General features: G+C 27.0%; 1 protein-coding gene across 1 annotated transcript; it reads left to right on the forward strand.

The window, feature by feature from the left end:
* Positions 1 to 1,196: 1,196 nt before the first annotated feature.
* On the forward strand, positions 1,197 to 24,887 carry LOC135923843 (mannose-1-phosphate guanyltransferase beta-like). The gene is made up of 7 exons (XM_065458819.1): positions 1,197 to 1,346; positions 1,386 to 1,466; positions 1,506 to 1,709; positions 14,427 to 14,667; positions 16,212 to 16,342; positions 16,734 to 16,916; positions 24,650 to 24,887. Exons 1-7 carry the CDS (start codon positions 1,218 to 1,220, stop codon positions 24,779 to 24,781), a joined length of 1,101 nt encoding a protein of 366 aa, XP_065314891.1. The 5' UTR covers positions 1,197 to 1,217; the 3' UTR covers positions 24,782 to 24,887.
* Positions 24,888 to 26,137: the final 1,250 nt, after the last annotated feature.

The raw sequence follows: 26,137 nt of genomic DNA on the forward strand, positions 1-26,137 counted from the left end.
GCACTTGTACGCACAATATTCCTAAGAAATGTTGTTAAAACGTCTATAGGCTTTAAGGAAAAGAGCGGGACCAAAAAAGAGCCTATACCCAAGAACTGCATTTAAATTTAATTACTTTAAATTAAAGGTGGGAGGTTGATAATTTATTCTAAAAAGTTTTACTGAATTAATGCTAGTTTATTTATTTTTTGAGGGAAATTAAAGAAGAGTCCTTTCAAAAAGGAATAAATCCACATAAGAATCAAAATAAGAAAAGTAAGGAAAAGATGTGTGAACGAGAGATCCCCAGGAACGTTTTCATCTGAAATATCTATCTTTGATGCGAAAGAGTTTTCTAATTGACCTTTTGAAATTATTAAGCTTTATAAATTGTTTCATGTTTACATTCAGCTCCATCACGTCTTTTATAGCTTTATAATACCATAACAATTTATATTTAGTATTTTCCCTTTGTGTGTGTATAGTCAGACAATAGCATCATGTGCGAGGTTGTGATCGGAATTTCTTATTATATGGGTTAGGAACTATATCCGACGTTTTTTAATGTAATATTTATCGGACTGTGGCTAGATTTCCTCCAGAGGTTAGAGTTAGAGATGACTTTGGGGTAAAAATACCATTAATCGTTCTCAGGCAATTGTTTATAAAAGATTGGATACGTCTTAAGTCAGTCTTGTTAGCTTCCCATATGTCGTCACCTCCGTATAATAAAGTGGGGATGATCGTTGAGTTGAATAGCCTCAATCTCGTAAAAACCGATATTTTCTTAGACTTCCAAATTTTCATGTACATATAGAATGCCCTTTTCGCTTTTTGCGTCCTAATCATTATTTCCTCCTTGCATTCACCTTTGTTGTTGAGCGTCACACCCAGGTATTTGATTTTGTTTGCTTTTTTGATTACGTTTTCACCTACCAAAATATTTTGGAGTGGTGGTGTATTAGGCGAGGGAAGGATAACAGTTTTTTTGAAATTTATCTTTATACCAACTCTAAGGTTTAGGGTTTTAATAAATAAGATAAATCAGTCTTTCAGTCTCTTCAATGTTTTTTGATATTACGACAATATCGTCGGCGTATGAAACGATCCTATTAGCAAAGGGAAAGTTTTCGTTTAACCCAAAGTCTACCAAGTCAGCTGCGGCATTTACCTCTTTTTGGAAAACTACAAAATTTAATCGAAGCTCTCCTTTCATTCATTCATTCCACGTTTTTATAATGAAAGCTTTAATTTTGGTAGGCGGGTATGGAACCAGGCTTAGACCACTTACTTTAACTAAACCTAAATCATTAATAGAATTTTGTAATAAACCAATAGTAGTTCATCAGATTGAAGCCTTAGTTGATGTAATATTTATTTTTACTTTAAAATTTTATTATTTCTAGGCTGGTGTAAATCATATTATTCTGGCTGTCTGTTATCAAGCTGATCAATTGGAAGATGAACTTAAAATTTATGAAAAAAAAGTTATTTTATAAGTTGGCAATAATTTCATTAACATATAGCTTGGAATTAAAATATCAATTTCAAGTGAAATCAAAGAACCTTTAGGAACTGCTGGTGCTATTGCTCAAGCCAAAAAATTTTTATTACCTGCTCCTAATTGCAATAAACCATTTTTTGTATTAAATAGTGATATTATTTGTAATTTCCCATTTAAAGAAATGATTGTCTTTCATGAAAATCATGGTAAGGAAGGCACATTAGTGGTAAGCTTGATATGGATTATTTATCATAAATATATATATTTATAATATCCCAGAGTTGCTATAAGATTATGATAAGTGGAATAATTATACTGGATTTGATCCTGTGGAATCATTAGGAACTTTTTTAGTAAGGTTACAATCAGATGCCCTTTCTCCATAAACCCTTTTAAGTGGTTTTTACATCCTTTCAAGGAGATGGTGATAAACCTTTTAAACCTCTATTAGCCACCAAAAAACATTGCCACTCACCCACCATGATGAGGCTGAAGGTGGGATTTTAGGAGAGAGGTAGGATTTTGGGAGGATTGAACCTAATGTTAGCAAATTCACTATAATTTTTTTAAAAATGATAATCTTGATTGAAATGCTTTTATTAATAAGCTAACCTTCTATCCTTTTAAAAAATTATTTTTCCATAAGGTAGTCATAAATATTTAAAATATAATTAATAAACCTTCATAACTTTAACAAAAAGAGAATAAGCTCTATTTTTAAAAAATAAAATAGCAAAATCATTTTTTCCAATTTATTAAAGTTTATTAAATTTTTATAAGGTTATGAAACTTTTACAAAAAAAGTAAGCAATAAATATTAATGTATATAAATTTTAATATGCAATTGGCAGGTATGTGTGCAAAAATTGACTGAATTTATTTTTTTTAGAATTATTTAGGTGTTATTTAAGAATATCTTGTTTCAGAAATTTATTGTGACTAATGTTGTTAAGTGGCCCTATTTTTAAAAATGGCTCAACTAAAATTTTAGCCAAAATAATATTTAAGCTTAAAGATTTGGTAAATAGAGGTCTAAACCTTTCTGTCATTTATGAGCAATCTGCATACATAATATTATTTTGGCTAAAATCCTAATCAAGCTAAATTACTTAGTAGTATTAAATGACTCAATTTGAGCCTATTTTTAAAATGACTAATTCAATATTTTATCTAGAAATATTCTGAAAGCTTGAAGATTTTGCTCATAGATGGCACAAAGGTTTGGATTAGAGGTCTACAATGGGCAGGTTTTTAGCCCATAAGCCTGCCTGTCTAATATTTTAAAAAATTTAACCTGCCTGCACAACCTGCCCATAGTTTTTAAAAAAATATGCCCACCTGCCTGCCCATGAGTCTAAAATTCTCTACCCACATGCCCATTAGTCTAAAATTTTTTTACCCCTGCTGCTCAACAAACAAGGTCATTCTTTATAATTTTAAAATCGAATTTAAAAAAATGATTCAGTTTTAGCACTACACCCCTACTAAAAAGTTTTATAATTTAGGAAATTGTTATATTAAGCAAAAAAAAATATTCAATTTAAATTATAGAAGGAATTTATTTGATTTAATAAAATATTTATGTAAAAAATATAAATATAAAATTAATATTATTGATATTATTTCTAATTATAATGCAAAAATAATAATGAATCCACATTTTCTGGATTCACACTCATTCCTTTTTGTTCTATAAACCTTCCAGCAAGTTAATTACTTGTTCAGAAGAAGCACTGGTTAATCTTGATAGCTTCGATGAATCTTTTTCTTGTCATTTCCATCAAAGTAAGATATCCGTTTGAAGTTCTATTTAAATGAGATATTTAAATAAAAAGTGAAACCATTAATAAAAAAACGTAATTTAAAAAAGTTATTTATAAATGATAAACTTAAACTAAACTTAGTAGTCTAAATCTTGCTAAATTATACAAAAACTCTTGTTATGTCATTAGGTAAGGTGCTCTCCTTTGTAACAGCCACATCTTCCCATCTTTGTTTAATTTTGATGTGGATACTATTTTTTTAAATATTGCATTTATAATTTAATACCTTTAATTGAATTCTCTTGCTTTTGAAGAAACTGGTAAAATCAGATTTTCATCCATGTGTTGTTATATTCTTCCATGGAAAATTGGTATTAAAAATGTTGAAATTTAATGGAGCATTTTTTTTAATATTTATACATAAATGATTTTAAATAACACTTACTAGTTATAAATTTTTTAGCCCGCCCATAGCTTAAATATTTTTTTTAACCCACCCAACTGCCCACCCATTTTATAAACCCGCTCGCTTGTCTGCCTGCCCGCCAACTTAGATGAGCGGTTAGGCTTAAAACTCGCCCAATGCAGACCTCTAGTTTGGACATCTATTAACAAAATTTTGAATGTATAATAATTTTAATATGTTAGAAAATTAGTCAAAAATATGTTTGTAATTATGCATATTAGTGTTGGTAAATGGCTCAATTTGAGCCTATTTATTAAAACGGCTAACTGAGATTTTGCTTATAGATCTCCATTACTTTTTGACATCAATGAGCAAAATATTCAGGTTTGCATAATATTTTTATGAAATTTAGTTAGCCATTTTTAAAAATTGCCTCAAATTGAGTCATTTAGCAACACAAATGCAAAGCATATAGCATTTTTTTAGAACTTTATCAATATTTAACCTGTTTTACCATAGTTCAACTAGTAATGCATCTGGGATATCTTAACATCCTAAAAATAAAAATTTCCCAAATATTGAAATTTTATCAAGATTTGAAATAGATTTGGAAGGATTCTTCAATAATAATGTTTACAGATTTGTAAATGCTATTTGGTTAATCAACTTTCATTCATTTGAGTTATAAAAGTATATAAAAGGGGGATAAAAAGATTTAATATTTAAATAAAATAATTGTGAATTGGAAATTTAAAATTCAATTTATAATACAGAATACTTTTTATTTTTTTAAATTTAAAATAGAAATATTAAATACTTTTCTAAATATTCAACTAAATATAAATATATAAAGTATTTATATTTAGTATTTTGAATACATATTACTGCCCAACTCTGTTTGTAATTAAAACACTGAATATTTAAATGTTTTAATGTATTAATGAGCTTGGATATCATTTAATTGAAATATAAGATTAAATTGTGGTAAAAATAACTTAGGAATTGATGAATAAGCTGAATAAATAAGCCTAAAATGATTTAATTAAAATAAGGTATAGTAGAATATATATTAAACAACGTATGCTATAGTATAATTATAGATGATATTCTATAAAAAAGTTGATGGGTACAATACAATTAGAAGCGATATTGAATAAGTAATCGACCGATATCAACATGATATAAGATCGGTTTCCAAAATATGGTATCGGTATTACCCTAGTTCTACCCAAAGCTGATAGGGTTGGCAATAATCATATTTTTTTCTTTATTAAATCTCGATTTTTTTGATTTAAATCAAATTATATGATAAAATAATAAACTGAGGTAAAATGACTACATAGGAACAATAATCTCATTATGAGAAAGATAAATGAAGTTAAATAAAAAGGGTTACGAAATTGAAAGTGTAATTATCCAGGGTTACGTGATTGGAAAGAATGGGGGAATTAGTTTTATTATGCTGAATATTTCTAAAAAATTAGAACACATTCACCTTCCAAAAATAGTACCTGAAGATTTTGAAACTAATACATTTTTTGGACACATTTAACATTCGGTAATGATAGAATTAGTTTATTGAATATATGATATTACACTAAAGTATATTTGGGCTATGATAATGAATTTTGAATTTTCAGAATTAGATGATTATGAAATAAAATCTCCATGCTTACACTAATCTATAAAATATAAATAATAATATTCAATTTAATAAACCATACCTTAGGACAGAAATAGTGGCTTGTTTAAAAATTTAAAAATAAACCTTTTTGTCAAAAATGATGGGGAATCAGAATTTTCTCCTTTATTCAATTATGGATAAATAATAAATTTTACCTTTATAACGATGGATGAAGAGGTGTGATTTAGAAATTTATATTTTTAGATGAGGGGTTATTCTAAAATTTTTCTTTATTTGTTATAAAATATGTTTATGAAGTATATGGTTAGTAATTTTAATTTATGAGCACAATAAAAAATCTTTTAAATTTTTTTTTATTCATTTGAATTTTTAATTTATCGCCGGGGTGGCCTAATGGGTAAGATGTAGGCTTGGAAACACGAGTATGAACAAGGACGCGGGTTCAATCCTGGTAAGAACCATAAAAACTTTCAAGTTTTTCTTCGATGACTGATGTGTAAAGACATATGGTATGATGAATTTCGGAGCTTAGAGATGACACCCCGGTCACCGACAGGCCTGGATAGCCGGGTGCTAAGGATACCTGTCCAATAAACAAAATGAAGGACACAAATGAAAATATGAATATGAAAGCTAAGGCGTTCCCTCCATGCGACGCGCAGGGTGTAGACCTCCATCCTGTGAAAAATAAAGTAAAGTTCAAAGCAAAGAAGACAAGACTGGCAAGTTTGAATATTGGGACACTTAAAGGTAAGACGAGAGATTTGGCATCAATGTTGAACAAGAGAAAAGTTGATATAGCGTGCATACAAGAGACGAAATGGAAAGGACAGAAAACTTTGATGATTGGAGATGGGTATAAATTGTACTATAATGGACTTGTTAGCAATACGAACGGTGTCGGCATCATCCTCAGCCAAGACCTAACCTCTTCAGTAGTAGAAGTCAACAGGATCTCTGATAGACTAATGAAGATAAAACTCTGCATTGGTCAATCAATACTACACATCCTATCAGTATATGCTCCTCAAACGGGTTGCAAGGAAGAAGAGAAAGATGACTTTAGAGCTATCCTTGATGAAGCTGTAATGGAAACCTCTAAGGATGACCTAGTCATAATTGGTGGTGACTTTAATGCACATGTGGGGAAAGCAAGAGATAGCTACAAAAGGCATCAGGGTGGTTTTGGATACGGAGAAAGAAATGATGAAGGAGAGCACGTACTGAAATTTGCGCAAGCCTTCGACCTTGCCTTAACCAACACCTACTATAGGGAAAAAGACAGTCATTTAATAACATATGAAAGTGGTACTAGGAAAACAGATAGATTACATGCTAATCTCTCGCAGAAGATTAAAAGATGTAATAGACTGCAAAGTCATCCCAGGAGAAGATATCGCCGCGCAACACAAGCTACTAATCATGGATTTACAAATCTCAAATAAATCCACTCAAAATAAGATAAAACTGGAACCATGCATCAAATGGGGCAAATTAAAAACAATGACAGATGCCTTTGCAATCAATGCAAACATTGAAACAATAAATTGCTCACAAGTCAGTGAAAAAATCTGGACAGACCTTTCATCCAGATTAATAGACACTGCAAAATCGACGCTAGGCTTGACAAGAGGAGGCAACAAATCACACAAAGAACTATGGTGGTGGAATCAAGAGGTACAAACCACTATACAGGAGAAAAAAGCCCTTTATAAAATATGGTACAAATCCAAAAATGCAGATGACAAGTCAAGATACAAAAAATCCAAGAGATTAGCTACAAAGGCGGTGGCTAGGGCCAAATCTATGGCATACGATGACATGTACGAAGATCTACATACCAAAGAAGGGCAAAATAAAATATACAGATTAGCCAAACAGCGAGAAAAGAACTCTAGGGATATAAACGGAGCTCCGAAAGTAATCAAAAATAAAGATGGGAAATTGATAATAAAGGAAAAAGAAATAATGAATAGATGGAAAAAATATTTTCAGGAGCTTCTCAACTTTAATTCCCACATATTGCATCTCGACGAACACTCCCCTTGTCAAAACCTTGTACAACCTATAACAGAACAAGAAATAATCACATGCCTCAAGCATATGAAAAACAACAAAGCTAGGGGTCCAGACGATATTCCAATAGAAAGCCTTAAAGCACTAGGAGATGATGGAATACATCTCCTCACAAATCTGTACAATAAAATACTTGGAAATGAAGAGGTCCCCCAAAAATGGAGGCAGAGCTATCTAGTTCCTATCTTCAAAAATAAAGGGGATCCACACAATTGTCAAAATTACAGGGGCATAAAACTAATGTCACACTGTCTAAAACTATACGAAAAAATAATAGAAAAAAGATTAAGAGATATAATCGAAATAGGAGAGACACAGTTTGGCTTTATGCCTGGAAGATCAACAACCGATGCTATCTATGCAATTAGGCAAATGAGTGAAAAATACAGAGAAAAGAACAAAAAGCTACACATGGTCTTTCTCGATCTAGAAAAGGCCTTCGATAGAATCATCCCAAGAAAACTTATCTGGTGGGCGCTACGCCACAAAAAAGTTCCCGAAAAATATATAAGAATAATACAGGATATGTATATGGGACATACAACAATGGTCCGTAGCACAACAGGTACTTCAGCAGGCTTCACAATAGCCGAAGGAGTTCATCAAGGGTCGGCTCTCAGCCCACTTCTCTTCATTACAGTAATAGATGTATTAGCACAGTCTATACCTCAAACAGTCCCGTGGAATATGATATTTGCAGATGATATTGTGATACTTGCCAAATCCAAGGATGAAATGAAAGAAAGGTTAGTGAATTGGATAAATATCCTAGAAACGCACGGATTAAAAGTAAATAGAGAAAAGACGGAGTATATGGTGATAGGAGGAGATGAAACGGAGAGTATTGATATAAATGATTAGCAGATGTGGATTTTGCCACCGCCTACTAAATTGTCGGCGACGACACGAAATTTATTTAAAAAGTTTTTTTAATGAATTTAATTTATAAAACAATGAATTACATTTTTTTATAATCTTCTTGGGCGCTCTTTTCTAACACATTGTTTATATGGTTTAATTCATTTTTTCAACTATTTCCTGTCTCCAATTTACATTTATGTATTTTCTATTCTGACGAGAAATAATTATCTTATATTTCTTAGACAATTAATTTTTTAATAATCATTTTATTTAAATTTTAAAACTTTAGAAAATCAGTTATTCCTTTATTGTTTCTAGAATCAAATGACATTAAATCTTTTCGGCAAAAACATTATCGCCCAGGGATGCGAACCCGGCAAAATTTTTACCCAGGTTTGGTTAGCGGGTTTTCTCCTCAAGGTTCGGGTTCAATTTCTTGTTTTCGCCCCATTAGATTTCAAATTTATATTATACATTAAATAGATATTTAAAAAACACCGTATCTAGAGTACATCTTCACTAAAATTTTATTTAAACATGTTAGCTATGCTTATTTTAGACCATTTAGGTCAAAAAAATTCGAAAAACTTTAAAAAACAACGATTATGGCAATTGTCACTTATCTAGGGTACATCTTCACTTAAATTTTATTTAAACATGTTAGCAATGCTTATTTTAGCCCATTTACGTCAAAAAAATTTGAAAAACTTTAAAAACAACGATTATGACAATTGTCACTTATCTAGGGTACATCTTCACTTAAATTTTATTTAAACATGTTAGCAATGCTTATTTTAGCCCATTCACGTCAAAAAAATTCGAAAAACTTTAAAAACAACGATTATGACAATTGTTACTTTTCTAGGGTACATCTTCACTGAAGTTTTATTTAGACATGTTAGCAGTAATTATTTTAGCCTATTTAAGTCAAAAAAATTTAAAAAACTTTAAAAATAACTATTATGACAATTGTCATTTATCTAGGGTACATCTACATTAAATTTTACCTGTTAAAGAAACATATTTTTGCCCATTAGCGTCACAAAAAAATCTTATATGTTCAAAAATACCTACCTATTATGATAATTATCATTTTCCAGGGAACATCTTCATTTAATTTATAATATAATATCTTTACAATATAAATTATATTATAACCCTTTTGTGTCCAAAAATCTTAAAAAATAACGCATATGACAATTGTCGCATTAAAAAAAGTTTGACATAAATATTAATAAAAAAATAATTTAGAAAAACCACCTCTTTTAATATACTTAAAATATAGATATATTTATAAAAAAAATTATTTAGAAAAAGAAAAACCAGCTCTTTTATATATTTTTAAAATATAGATATATTTATAAAAAAATTATTTAGAAAAACCACCTCTTATAATAAAATAAACTTAAAATATAGATATATTTATAAAAATAATATAAAAAAACTATAGAAGATTTGACCTAAAAGTATTTATTTATTTATGATAAAATTAACAAGTATTTCTTAAAAAAGATTTAAAAATTTATAAAAAAATCAACAAAATATGTTTCAAAAATATTTTTGTATTTCAAAAATTATTTTTTGCTTAAAATTTTTATCTCGAAAATATGAATTTTTTTATATTTAAAAAAATCAAATAAATAAATCCATTTTTATTATAAGATCAAAACATATTTGAAATAAAATTAAAAAAAATTTTTGGTTTGATAATAATAAAATATTAACATTAAATATAAATAAAATAAATTATTTCACTAAAAATAAATAAATAAAATCTACAGTATTATTTAAAACATCTCAATAACAAAAAATAAATTTTGGCTCTAAATTTAAATTAAACTCAAGCTAACCTCTGAGTCGACTAAGTGAGCCGACTAAGCAAGCCGACTAAGCGAGCCGACTAAGCGAGCCGACTAAATGAGCCGACTAAGCGAGCCGACTAACTAATCTCGAGTCGTAGCTAAGTCGACTCGGCTTAGCCGTTTAACAACACTAGTTTAAACCACACCACAAAATATTCAAAATCGAATAGGCGAGATAACCAATGACATAAAATGGTATGTAACATGCTTTTATGATAATGAATAGTGGGTGGCCTATATTCTAGCGATTATTAATGCTGATGAGATAAGGGTAATATTTTTATACCCTAATGGACCTTCTAATTCCTTTTATTATCCTTCAATACCTGATATTCTTATTCTTCCGAAAAATGATATTATAACTGTCGTCAACCTTATGACCACTACAAGAAGAACTTATAATTTAACTAGGAAGAATCCGAAATGGCCATATACAAATTAAGTTTAAGGAAATCAATATGCTTCTATGCTATAAATAATTTTACTATGAATTAATTCAATATTATCGAATAAATAAAATAATCTACTGACGATTTAGATATTTTAAATTACTTACGCTATCTAGCGTAAATTTTATTTTTGTGCAGTGCAATTTTATTCTAAAAAAAGATAGATTGACTTATATTTTCAAAAATGAAGTTTTAGGCTATTTGAATTTATTAACGCCATCTAGCGGTATTCTTATTTTAAGCATTTTCTGTACTTCTTTTGTTTGCCACTCTGAAAATTTTTATACGAACATTTCCTGGCACTTTTTACAAAATACCTGAAATTTGGGAAAAATTTTTATACTGACATTTAAAAAATCAAATACAAATTTTTGATCGCAATTTAAAAAAAAATATATAAATTAAAAATTAACTTATTTTCAAAATGCATGTAAGAGTTTACTTATGACTATAAAACGAGTCATGACAGATATTTATAGTACATCTAATATTAAAGTTATCCCAATTTTAAAAAATCATTTTTTTTGAAAAATGACTAAGCAGAGTCACTTTGAGTCCCTATATCTCCGGTTCTAGTAAAGGAGCTAATATTTTGGATTCTTCAATTACAACACTTCATTATCTTATATAGCAAATTTTAACAAAATCTGAAATGGTCGGGTTTTAAAAGGATTGATTTGATAATGGCCCATAAGAGACTTGTCAACATTTAATACTATTCCAATTAAAATAATTGGGTCAAATAAGAAAAAAGTGACATAACGAAATTATAAACCTTAGGAAAATTTATATATATATATGTCGTATTGGGATTCGGAATCCCAACGTGGGGTTTCGAGATCTTGAATCCTCACGTTTTATTCGGAATCATTTTTTTAAAATATTTTAAAAAATATTCCGAATCCCCATGTATATTTTTTTAAAACTTTTAAATTACATTTTTTTTCTTCCTTTTTTTGCCGTCTTGTTGGCACCAGAAAATTTCATTTTTAGAGATATTTTATTTTCTGTTTTTGTAAATTTTAAAATAAAATCATAAACATTTTCATATGAATATCTATTTTTAAAAAATCCGAATTATATTATAAAAAATTATTTATTGCAGCTCATTTAACAATTGCATAACAATGTTTTCCCATAATTTATGACATTCCTGGATGCTCCTAAATATTTTTAGTAGTTTAAATAAAAAATATATTTTATATACATCAATTAATTTGAGGAGTATATGTGATTATTATAAAAATAACTTAAATTACCTAGGATTAATATATCTTTGTTGGGAACTTAAAAATCATTTATTTTTATAGTTTTATAGAGGCAATAAATAGTGTTGAAATTCTTCCAGCACACGTTCCTACCCATATTTTTATTTTGTTCAATTTTTATTACTTTTCCTTCTAAATTTTTAGGATAGATATTAGTTCTAACAGTCCTATGAATTGGTAATAACATGTGATCACCTAATATAAAGTTATTTTGTCCAATTATTTGAGAATAAATTAGTTTTGACGCCACGATTATTTAAATAAGAAATAAAGGAAAGGGCCCTTTATTAAAATATTAGAAATACTTCCCAATATTAATGGTAGCACAACTATTTTTCTATGTAATTTTATAGCCAACATTTTTTTAACAATGACTATTAGTAATATTATGGACAATTTGAAAGAGCGAATCTTTATTTGAAACCTTTGCTATTTTAGTAGCGACCTAATTTTCCTCATTGGTATTCAATAAAAAAAGTGATGGCTTATCTGTAAATATAATATCCCCTCTTTCCCTAATCGTTAAAAATATAATTAGATTTTCTTAATATCAAGGAAAATCGCTATCGATAAATTATTTAGCTTTTAATGATTTTTTATATAAAAAAGGATCGCCCTCGACTCAGCCTAATTTTTAGAAAATCTTACTTTTAAAATGGAGTTAATATTTTTCTAGCTTACCCAGTATTAATTTGTTAATTTTTATTATTTTATGACATACTTAATATTTTTGTGAATAGTTTAAAAGGAATTTATTGGTAATTAAAAAGTTTAAATATTTTTAAATTTTATCACTTCACAGCCCTATACAGGATTATATTGTAATTAGAATACAATATTTTTAATATCTAATAATTTTATGATAAATATCATTTATATATCTTATCTATTTCCTTATGTTCTTTAACTTAAGGCAAAAGAGCATCAAAAGACTCAATAATTGTTAAATCTAGTGCCATTTGTTTTATAAAATATAGTGAATAATTTTTACCATTACAATTTGACTCTTCTGATTCACAAATAAATCACCTCTGCTACCAATAATATCTAAAATTTGGACAATGGAAATGTTTTTCTTATATCTTACCCATGTCGGTATATTCTTTGATTGAACGAGTTGTATTAACATGTCCAATTCTAAATCTAAACAATTATTTTAGAAATATAAACTTTGGTAAGTTTATCGCTACTATTACTATTTGGATCTTCTTCTTTAATATAAGTATTTAGATTTTTATATCTAACATTTCTTGTAGAATAAATTTAATGAAACTATTTTTATAGCTTATCTAATTCTGTAAACTCGGTAAGGAGGAGAGAATTGCCAGGATATGATCAATAATAGCTAAATCTAATTTATTTTGTTCATGAACAAATATTTGAGTAATTTTTACCATTGCTATCGATCAAGTCCTCCAAACGCATAGGCATATTTCTCTTTTATAGAATATAAAATTTAAACAAATAATTAGAAGCACAATGTATATATCACCAATTTCAAATATCGAATAAGTACTCGGAATCGGAAGATGCGTTGTCTGACAACTGATAAGGTGTATCAATCACACATATCTGATATTTTTAAAAATTATTCAATTTATGCATTAAAATTTTCTATAATACCATTATTAGATGTTGAGGTTCGTTAGATTCAGAAAATATATAAATTTAAAAAATAAAATAAGAATGAATGACATTATTTTTTACTATTGACCTCCCTTGTGTTGGATAATCCTATATGAATAGGAGACAAAAAATAAGTAATAAATATAAATAACAATATCATTATCAGAACATGATATTAAATCCATTTCATTTGAACTTAATATTTTTTCTTGGTTATCATAACGAGCATAAAATACCTGGTAAGGTATTCTCAAATAATTGGACAAAATATCTTTATTAGGTGATCACGGTTATTACCTATCCATAGGACAGATAAAATTAATATCTGTAAATTTAGAAGGGAAAATATTAAAAACAAAATAAAATATAGGTAGAAACGTTTGCTGGAAGAATTTCAACATCATTTATTGCCTCTAATCTTTTAAGTTCCCAACAAAGATATATCAATCCTAGGTTATTTAAGTTATTTTTATAATAACCACATATAGTCCTCAAATTAATTGATGTGCATAAAATATATTAATTTTTTATTTAAACTGCTAAAATTGTTTAGGACCATCTTGAAACGCCATAAACTATGGGATTGCATTGTTATGCAATTGCAAAATGAGTTGTATTTTTTATAATTAGTATTTTAAAATATATATTCATAAGAAAATGTTTATGAATTTATTTTATATAAATTTACAAATACAGAAAATAAAATATCTTAAAAAATGAAATTTTCGGTGCCAGCCAGACGGCAAAAAATGGAAGAAAAATAATATAATTTAAAAGTTTTAAAAAAATATACATGGGGATTCGGAATATTTTTTAAAAATATTAAAAAAAAAAGATTCCGAATATCTCGAATCCCCACGTTGGGATTCCGAATCCCACATGATTCCTTCCCAATACGACATATATATATTTTTACAATTTATTATTAACCAATAACATTTTGTTAAGTTTAATTCTTATAATAATAATATGTATGCATTTTAATAGGTGACAAAAGTGGACGAACCTTCTAAATATGGTGTAGTTGTCTATTCAGCTGAAAAGGGTGGTGAAGTTGAAAGGTTTACAGAAAAACCAAAGATTTTTGTTTCCAACAAAATAAACGCGGGACTATATATTCTATCCCCATCTTTCCTATCACGAATTAAACCCATCAAAACCTCTATTGAGAAGGATGTTTTTCCTTACATGGCTGATGAAGGACAACTATTTGCCTTGGATTTAAAGGGTTTTATTATATTCTATAAATTAATATACTAAGTTTCTTATCGTATCAGGTCAATTCAGGGAAGCATTTAACGCGAAATTTTGATCGCAAATTTATCGCGAAAGAATTTTAGAGCGAAGGTGATATTGCCAAATCAATTCCGTAATTTTTTCCGCGAAACATTTGTGGCAAAGACAATATCGTCAACGCATTATCAATTTATTTTCGAAGCAAATACATTTAAAACTTTTATCATGAACCCATTATAGCGAAACATTTGTCACGCCTTTATGCGAATTTTTTACCAAGAATGTATTGCATTTATTAAAATAAGAACAACACATCTAAAATATATTTACCAACGTAAGTTCTTAAATCATAAGCACGATATGTTATAAAGGTATTTCATTACTTATTGTCTCTTAAGTAAGCAAGAGTTGGTTAAATGTGACCTTGATATGATAAAAAAATCGCAATTTCTTTCTGATTCTCATCATGACGATCATAAGTATTCAGCGGGCATTTTGAGTTCAATTACTCCAAAAAATTTACCCCCCCCCCCCCCCCCCCACACACACACACAACATAAATTTATTACCTCACTATTCAAATTAAACTTTAGCGAATTAGCTGAAATACCTAGATTTTCATAACTTATTCTGGAATAAATACTGAAAGCTAAGAATTTTTTATAATTTTCTCTTTTTTTTTTATAAATTACAATATGATTTTGCTAAGTAAAAATTTTAATTTTTTCAGAATTTTTGTTGTTTTTATATATGAACCTGGTTGCTTAAACATGTTACAAAGGCTTTTTTTATTAATAATTTATACCCATCGGGGTTTCAACAAACTGATGAGGCTAAATCCCTAATCAAACTAATCAGCCAAAAGGGTCCTGAAACACAATCTCGAGTGCCCTTTTGATCAAAAATGAAATCAGCTTTGAAATTTTACATTACAATTTTAAATTATTTAAAGATTCTTGGCCGTTATCAGACTAGAGGAGTATGACTATTTTAACTTTTTAAAAATTTATTTGCTGTGTTGTTTTTTAAACGTTTTTTTTAAATGTTATTTTATATTCTTTTTTTAAAAAAATATTATAAATTACTGGACACTCAAGAAAATCCAAAATATTAATCCTCTACCTAAGCGCACGCTTTTCAAGAAAATCAATATTTAAATAAAATTTTAAATTTTTTTGATGATATGATAGAGGAAATATGCTATTTTCAAGATAACTATTTTTAATTAACGGTCAAATTTCCTATACGATAAAATCTGTTTAATTATTGAAATTTTTAGGCCTCCCCACTAGGTCTAACGGACTCATTTACTGTATTCAATTACTTATTTGGGCTTGATATTTTTTAAATTTTGTCTGAAATATATCATAAAATGAATTAAATTCTTCCCCAAAAATATCACTGGGAACATGGTCAAAAATGATGATTCCAACTACTGCCCAAAAGGATCTATTAAACCCTCAATTCTACCTATTTTCCCCATCAGCTTTGAATTTTAGCTTATACTATAAACAAAATATAATAAATGCTATATAGGTTATTGGATGGATGTAGGTCAACCAAAGGATTTCTTGACTGGAATGTGCATGTACATGGACTTTATAGTTAAGAAACAAAACAAAGGCATTAATGATGTCAAAAACGGTATCATCGCACCCGTTATAATAGTATGAAAATTCATATTTAAACTTGCAAATTTTTATCATATTCGTTGATCTTATATCTACTTTTATTATCAGAGATTTGCAGGCTCAGCCCTAAGCCGCTCGGCCGTTTTTTATTTTTTTAAAATACCCTAGCCAAACCTCAAATTTTTTTTAAAATATATTTTAAATCGCTATTATTATCTAAAAAATTAAAAATAAATATAATATTGTAAATAAATCACCTGGACCGGCTGAAATTTTTAAAAAAAATCCGAGCCGAGACCAAAAATATAAAACTCAGACTAGGCCGGCCTAAAAAATTTAAAAAAACTCTGGGCCGGGCTATGTAAATGATACCTCTGCAGGTTACTAATTTTAATTATATCAACCAGTTAATTTTTTTACATTTAAGGATGAAACTGCGGACATAGGTAATGATTGTATCATAGGCCCCAACGTTGTCATTGGAAAAAATTGCAGAATTGAGGAAGGTGTAAGATTAAAAAATACGATATTGATGCCAGGTGCCAAAATCGGGCAACATTCTTGGTTGGATCACTGCATTATTGGCTGGAATTCAGATATCGGCAAATGGGTAAAAGCATATATTCATTCTTAAGTTATTGTAGAAATCAAATAGTTTAAAAAAACTTTACTAAACCAAAATTAGAAATTAACGATAGAGAAAAGAAAAATATTAAACAACTAAAATTTAATTCATATTTTTATCTGATAATATTTTTTTGGCTATAACAGAGCGTTCGAGGACATAATGATAGTAATTAGATCTTCGCCGATATTAAATATCGGATCGGGGTTGATATTTGCCGTTTAAAAAATCGCATCCAGTTGATATTTTTGAAAATACCTCCCGACCCTCTTCGAATTTAAAAAATTTTTGATAGTGACACACATTAATAAAAATATAAAATTTTAATTTCCAACTCCTGAGATTTAAAAAAGGGAAATTTCCAAATTACACTCCATTTAATTTTAAATATCATAAGAAATAATTAAACTATATAATATAGCTGTATTATAGCACTTTAATCATAAAATTTAATATATGGGGAACCAGGTCAGCACAAGGGGCTTGTCGGTTCACTGGATTTTATTTTAAAATCAGTACAATACAAATTAAAATTTTGTTCTAAAATAGAATTCTATAATATCCATATTTGGGGAAGAAAATAATTTATATTTAGCTAAAATTTTTATCTTGTTATGTCTACAATATTTTCACTTGACATTATTAGGTTGTCTTAAAAAATTTAAAGTTTAAACATGGCAAAATAGATAATATATGAAAGTTAAAACTCTATTTATCATATTAGTAATATTATGCTGGTAAGTGAAATTATAAAGGAATATGAAGAAGCAATAAAAGTTTATGAAAATGATATGTTATCAAGAAAATTAACATCTATTACAAGATAAAATATAATATTTTATAAATCTAATATATAAAATGATAATTATTGTGTAAATTTATTAATGTAATTTTTCATAATACATTTCAATTTTAATATAATATCAGATCAAAATAATTATCTTACAAATTAAAATCGTCATATATATATATATATATATATCACAATCACAATATATATATATTGTGATATATATATCAGAGACCTGCAGAGGTACCATTTGCACGGCCCGGCCCGGTTTTAAAATTTTTAAGCCCGGCCCGGATATTTTTTAAAAAAATTTTTTAGGGCCCGGCCCGGATTAAAAAATTTAAGGCCCGGCCCGGCCCTGATATTTTTTTAAAAAATTTTTTACGGCCCGGCCCGGATTTTAAAATTTAAGGCCCGGATATAAGTATATTTCATATTTTATTCAGATATTTAATTACAAATTGATACTATAAAAAATTTGTGCAAATAATATTTTTGAATATAAAAGGTTCTATTTGTGATTTTTAATTTTTATTTAAAAAATACATGTAAAAAGCTAATATTTTGAGAATATTATATTAAATTTATAAAAATTATAAAACTGTTATTTATAAAAATGGATATTTTGAGCATATACTATATTTTATATTGCATTTAAAATAAAACTAATATTCATAAAAATGGTAATAATATTTTGAGCATATACTATATTTTATATTGCATTTAAAAATAATAAAACTAATATATAATTTATAAAAATGGAAAATATTTTGACAATATAATATATTGTATTTAATTTACTATTTAATTTATAAAGTAAAAATAAATCGCTATTTAAAAAAATGCATGTATAATAAATAGTATTTTGAAAATATAATCAAATTGCACAAATTAATATAATTTATTTAATAATATAAATTTTTAACAAAATAAGATAATTGTATTATATAATATATTGTAAAAAAAATAATAAAAAACTTTCATGACTCAAGGTAAAATATAATAAATGCAATAAATATTTGACAGTTTGCAAAGTAAAAAACCAGCATGATTGACGAAACCCTATACTCAAGAAAGATATTAAAAATTCACAAATTATCATGAAGAAAGAGAAGCATATCTACCTTTTCAGGTTGAAGATTACTTCTTCTTTCTTCAAGAATTCTTCCAGTAGTGGAAAAATTCCGCTCACAGCTTGCACTTGAAGCAGGAATAGCCAATACCCGTTTTGCCAATTTTGCTAAAATTGGGAATTCGCTTTGATGAGAAGCCCACCACTCTAACAAATTATCCACCTTAAATATTTCATCTGTTTTTTTGTTTATATAATTATAATATTCATCATCGGGTATTGAGATATTACCAGAATTACCATCGCCCCATTTGTCATAAAACGACTCAGTTTGTTTAACAACAGTCGTAATTTGACTGGTCGATGGTATTTCATTTACTTCCTGAGCCTCTTGTGATTTAATATAATCTTTTATATAGTTTTCCGCCATCTTGCGATCTGTCCCTGACAACATACGTAATTGTTTGAATTTGGGACAGAGAAAAAGAGAAATAAAATGATACTTGTGTAAAACAAATTTTTCAATTAAAAAATGCTTTATATTAAGTAATATCAATTTTATTTCTCTTTTTTCGCTTTGAAAGGTATTACAAACTTCAAGAAGTTCATAATACCATATTACCACTTTAAAAAGAATACAAGAGTCCGACTGTAACTCAACAATAGCTCTGTTAAAATTCTCAAGAATGTTGACTAGATCCTGAAGGATCGGAAAGTCTATAATATAATACTTTTCCGATCCCCCATGTTCTAGAAGAACTTTTTTAATTTCTTCATTTTGAGAATAAACAGAATTGAGCATATTGTACTTAGAGTTCCAGCGGACTTCTATATCTTGATAAAGGGCTTTTAAATGCTGGCATTATTACTTTGTTTTAAATGCGCCACTAATATTTTAATATTATCTATTGTTGATTTTATTAATAAGGCATTACTTTCCAAATATTTGGAGTTAAATGAATTTCTTAAAATTGTATTTAATAAATGACAAGAACAATTTAATCGTTCATTTAACTCCAATGCTTTTATAATATTTTTACCTTGGTCTGTAACAAAAATTATATTAATAAAATCGTTATTGTTAAAACTAAAATTATGAAAATTTTTTAATAGTTCATCCTTAACTACTTGGCTAGTCTTAGACACTTCTTTAAATTTAGCGGTAAATAGGTTTCTCTTCACTAACTTCCAGTCATCTGATATATAGTGCATGTTAACTGTTATAAACGAGTTCTTTTTATGGTCATCGCACCATATATCAGTGGAAGCAGCCATAAATCGATTCTTGATTACTGGGGCAATAGTATCAACCAAAATGCTTCTTATTTTATTACATTTTTCTTTAAGGTGGCGTGATAGAGTGGTGGGATGTGAAATTAATGAGTTGATATCTATTTTACCATATGTTGCCCCAACATCGACTAGAGCCTGGCTGAATTCAAGAAACCCATTCCCAGCTATCATTTCGAAAGGTCTAATATCTTTTGCGCAAAGTGTTAAGGAATGATCTATAAATTTTTGTTTTAAATATTTCATATTACATTTATAAGTGGGTTTTTCAGGTGTGAAAAAAAAATTATTAATTTTCATAGATTTACCATCACATTTATGTCTTTTTAAATGTGATGTACCATGGTTATAATTATAAGATAATAAATTTGAACAATTTATGCATTGCACATAGCCAATATTTTTTTTATTATTATTATCTATTATTATTTTAAATTTAGACCAAATTTCAGATTTTAAAGTATTATTAGTATTTTTAAAAGAATAAATATTATTTTTAATTTTGTCAATTATATCTTTAGTGTTTTGTGCCATGATATTCCTTTTATTGATTGTTTTGGAAATATTCTAAAAATTTAGATATGAATTATAAGATTTTTAATATTAATTTTTACTTTAGCTTCTTGAATGCTTAAAATTGATTGATTGAGTATCACTAATTCTAATGATAATAAATATTAATTAATTATTTATATCTTACATTGATTATAAATATCTAATATCAATATTTATTAAATAATGTAGATTGAAATTATTATATTTATTTATTATAATAAATTTAAACTGAATATTATAGTTATAAGAAAAAGTATGTTATTAAAATTTTATATTATTTACAAAAAGATTTAATCTAATTTGAAATAGATTTTATAAACTAATATATGAAGCTAAAAAATATCAATGTACATTTTTATTTAAAGAGAATAATTCAAAAGAATTTTTTATTACTTAAATCTGTTTATGGGATATATCCACTTCTAAACTATTCTTCTAACACAACTGTTCTAAGTCTAACTTTTCTAACAAAATTTGATAATGATTAGTGGAGCACTGCAATTCTAGATAATAACATATATTAAGTAATTTAAAATATATTTATAATAATTATACATACTGTTCTAAGTCTAACTTCTAAGTTTTCTAACACAATTTGGGAGCACTGAAATTTTAGATATTAAAATATATTAAGTAATTTAAAATGGAGTTTTCCGGTATCTTTCAGGAAATTAATAATTAGATCGATCTGTGGGTGTTAGGTAGTGTTAACCATCACCCAATATTATATTAATCATAACTATAATATAATATAATCTTATAACCAATAACTCATAATGTAAAATTTTTTATAAAAAATATTAAGGCCCGGCCCGGCCCGGGTTTAAAAATCTTAGGCACGGCCCGGCCCGGCCCGGATATATTTAAAAAAATTTTTTTAGGCCCGGCCCGGATAAAATTTTTTAGGTCCGGCCCGGCCCGGGTATATTTAAAAAATTTAAAATACGGCCGGGCTTAGGGCCGGGCTTGCAGGTCTCTGATATATATATGAGCAAAAAAATCAAGATTTTCGGCCGACCCCTTTCAATTTCGATAAAAAGTTGTAGACTGGTTATATATGTTCCCATTAGATTATAAACAAAATTTTAGCGCATTAGCAACTATATTAGCGGAGATAATCGGGGTTAAAGGTCCAAAAAACGTCTTTTTTTGCTTTTTACTGATGTCAAATAATTAGTTTTTAATTTAAAACTAAATATGATCAAATATTGAATATAATATCAATAGCTAAGTTAATAATTGATGATTATGGCGAAAACATCAAAATTAATTTTTGATAAAATATGGGTCATTTTATGGTCAGTTGAAAACTTGAAATTAATATTTCGAAATGTATATGATCTCCGATTTTTAATTTTTTTAAGAAATATTATCCGTTTACTATTTTTTTAATAATTTCTTCAACAATTAGCATGGCTGGATATTTATTTAAAAAAATATTGCGATTTTTATACTTTAAAAAAAATAGATGGCGCTATTTATAATAGTTTTAATATGTTAAAATTCATTTTTTTATTGATTAAAAATATTTTAATGTATAATATATCATAAAATTGGATTATATAACTTTGTAAACCTTATTCCCCTGAGATATTCGCAGGATAAAAAATTTTAATAATTTTTTTAATATTTCAATGTAAATTAAAAATAATTAAAAAATCCGACTAGCATACGAGCAAAAAAGCAGGATTAAAGGAGTGCAGGAAAATTATTAAGGGGAAAATCGAAAATCACATTAATAAAATAAATATCTAGCCATGCTAATTGTTGAAGAAATTATTAAAAAAATAGTAAACGGATAATATTTCTTAAAAAAATTAAAAATCGGAGATCATATACATTTCGAAATATTAATTTCAAGTTTTCAACTGACCATAAGATGACCCATATTTTATCAAAAATTAATTTTGATGTTTTCGCCATAATCATCAATTATTAACTTAGCTATTGATATTTTCAATATTTGATCATATTTAGTTTAAAATTAAAAACTAGTTATTTAACATCAGTAAAAAGCAAAAAAAGACGTTTTTTAGACCTTTAACCCCGAATATCTCCGCTAATATAGTTGCTAATGCGCTAAAATTTTGTTTATAATCTTGGGACATATATAACCAACCTACGATTTTTCATCGAAATCGAAAGGGGTCGGCCGAAAAGTGATTGATTTGACTATATATTGTATTAACATGTTTAATAGTGAAAAGATTGGGGAAAAAATATTACAGACTACGAAAATTATTAATTTTTTTGGAGACGATCATTAATTTTTTAATACATATTTTTATTTTTATTTTTATCATTTTGACTTAAAATTTATTGTTTTAATTATTATTTCTTTATACCATTTTTTGTAATTATGATTAATGAATAGATTATTAATAGGTTTTCATTAGGGCTGTGCCGATCCACATATTTTTCATGGATCCAATATTTTCCGATATTGGTTCAAACCCGATCCGATACCGATCCTTTATTTATATTGATTTTTCGTCACCCCTCTTTGAACTAAATGTAATTAAGAAATCAATATTTTTTATGCAAAAAATAAAATAATGAATATAATTTTTTTATTTCTAAAATTAAGACTATAATTAAAATAATATATATTTAATAATATACCCATTTTATGTTGGTATGAATTGTAAAATTGAATATTTAATATATAAAATTATAATATATTAGATTTTTTAATAAATATGGGAGCCTCCTAGATTTCCTGGGAATAAGCTTCTACGATATGGACTATCTGTATCTCATGCCGTGGCAGACTCAGATGATTCCGCAGATAACGCATTTTGCTAAATTATCAGTCTTTTGTAATATTTCCATAATTCAGATATCATATTTAAAAAAAATTATTTTATTTAAAGTATAAATAAAAAAATTCGCGTTATTTAAAAAGATTTAAAATAAATAAAACTTTGGGTATTCCTTTCTATTTATAAATAAAAACTTCTAAAATGCTATATATCTATTTTAAAAAAGAAATAAATTTAAAAAAATTATTTAGAAAATATTATAATGTAAAATAAATATATATAACATAAAATAAAATAACAAAGAAAAGAAAAGTAAAAAGATCAAATCGATCTGTTTTTTACAGGTATCGGCCCAAGATTTTAGGAAAACAATAAATATCGGTACCGATCCGATATTTAATATCGGCACAGCCCTAGTCTTCATATGCTCTTATATTATCTTGTATTCTCAATGTCTTCTCGAATGGTTTATGAAACTTGCTTTTGCAATTTATAAATAAAAAATTGATGGAAAACTAATACATATTAAGTTCAAATGTTTGTGGCAAAATTGCCTGAAATTCATAGGGTAGGTATTTCAAACATGATGGAATACCATTCCGGTAAAATCCTATTATTAAATTTAAAAAAACGTGCAAAAATGATATGAAATTGAAATATAAAAGACATTGGCGCTGACATATAAAATATTTAATGATTTATGCTTTATGTATATCTATTATAATAATCATAATTTAATAAGCTTATGAAATACAACAATTAAATTATTAACAGGATATTTAGTTATATTATATAAAATAAAAAATATTACAATCAATTATATTTTTATATTAGAGCTCAGAGATTTAACTGATATTATACTCTTGGGACACAATGTAGTATTATTTTTTTTTTCAGAATCAGATGATGGAATATAACTAAATATCCTGTTAATAATTTAATTGTTCTCTCCAAGGATGGCTTCATCTAGTTGGCTTTATAAAAAACATGGTCCTTGCTGGATTCGACCTCAGAACTATTAGATAGGGATATACACCCTGAATTGACTAGGCTGCTGACTTTACTCTTAAAAAATTTTTTTGTATATAAGAATAAAATTATAACGCATTTAATAGTTTAAAAAAATTAAAAAATAAATACTTTAAACGCTATTCTAGCCTTAGCATACCCAGATTGCATCGTCAGTCCTAGCAATTTACTTTTTAATCTCAAAATTTAAAAAATAATTTATCCAAATTATTTCATCTAGGTAAGAATTGAAAATGTTTCTGTACTGGGCGAAAACGTTGAGATAAAAGACGAAATTTACGTTAATGGGGGTAAGATCTTACCTCACAAAGCTATCTCCACATCTATTCGAGAGCCTCAAATTGTTTTGTAAAAAAATCACTTCATCGAACTAAATAATTTTATAAAATAACGATATCGATACACTTAATTCTGATATTTGGTATATGCATTTTATTTAAATTATATAGAATTTTATTTAAATTATATAGAATTTTATTTAAATTATATAGATAAATGATAATAAAAATGATCCTGAATATATTTTTATGTAAATATTCTTTTTGCTCATGTTTCTTTTATCAACAATTAAAAATTTCTTATTCTTTATAATCAGATCCTGCCTAGTCTCCCTCCCCCTTCTCCATATATATGGTGAATTCCATATCAAATCAACTAAAAAAAGTCGATTTTTAACCCATCCCCCTTCAATTTTTCTTAAATTTTGTATACTGGTGGTATATACTATAACCAAGAAAAAAATGAAATTTTACCTTCTAACACTGTTTACCCGCTAAGATATGGCCGTTTAAAGCGCGGAAAAATGATACATTTTTGACAAAATGCACCTCATTTATTTTTAAATATTTCGAAAAATAATTATGTTAGAGAAATAATAAATTTTATTTTGTAGCTTAATAAAAGTTCTTTAAAACGACATAAACACAAAGATACATTTATTACAATTATGTAAGGAGTGAATAATGCATAATTTAGTCCATTGTTAAAATTTATTTTAAAACAGTTTAAAAAAAATCCGAAAAGTTTGAACAAAAATCTTTGAATATATTTTTCATTTGAATTTTTGATTTCATCTTGTAAAATTTTTTATGCATAAAAATTACAAAAGATTTATTTATAAAGTAAAATTTATTCAAAAATATCTGTTTTTCAAGAAAAAAGGATTTTTGCTCAAAAATTTTTTGAAGATTTTTTTAAAACTGTTTTGAAGTGCTATACATAAAATATAACGAATTGGAAAATATAACGAAATGATTATAAATAATAATTGTTAGATTTTAGTAAAAGAACATTCTCTAAATTTTTACCAGCATGGCATCCTCGTTCATTTTTAGCTAACTAAAAATATTTTCTGCCCCCGCACTTGACGGCAGAGTTGTTATATTTTATAAATAACTATACTAAAATCCTAACTCATTTTTAAAAAAATTATTCAAAATTGATGAGTGTAAAAATTTATATAATTATACACATCCTTTAGGGTGTGCTGAATGATATTAAATTCTCTCATTTTTAGAGATTATCTGTTTACAATAAGTTTAAAACTTCATATCATCAGAGATTTGTTGGCTTTATTTTGAGATTTTTAAAAAATAGGCTATAAATATTTTAAAAAAAAATTTCAATTAAAATACATAAATTCCTTCAAAGGTTTGTATCCCCACGCAAATTTTACCAAGAGTAACTTCGTACCCACCTCTGTCTAACT

Source organism: Gordionus sp. m RMFG-2023, chromosome 2, assembly GCF_954871325.1.
Source record: "Gordionus sp. m RMFG-2023 chromosome 2, tfGorSpeb1-WG-v2, whole genome shotgun sequence".
Classification (NCBI taxonomy): Eukaryota; Metazoa; Nematomorpha; class Gordioida; order Chordodea; family Parachordodidae; genus Gordionus; species Gordionus sp. m RMFG-2023.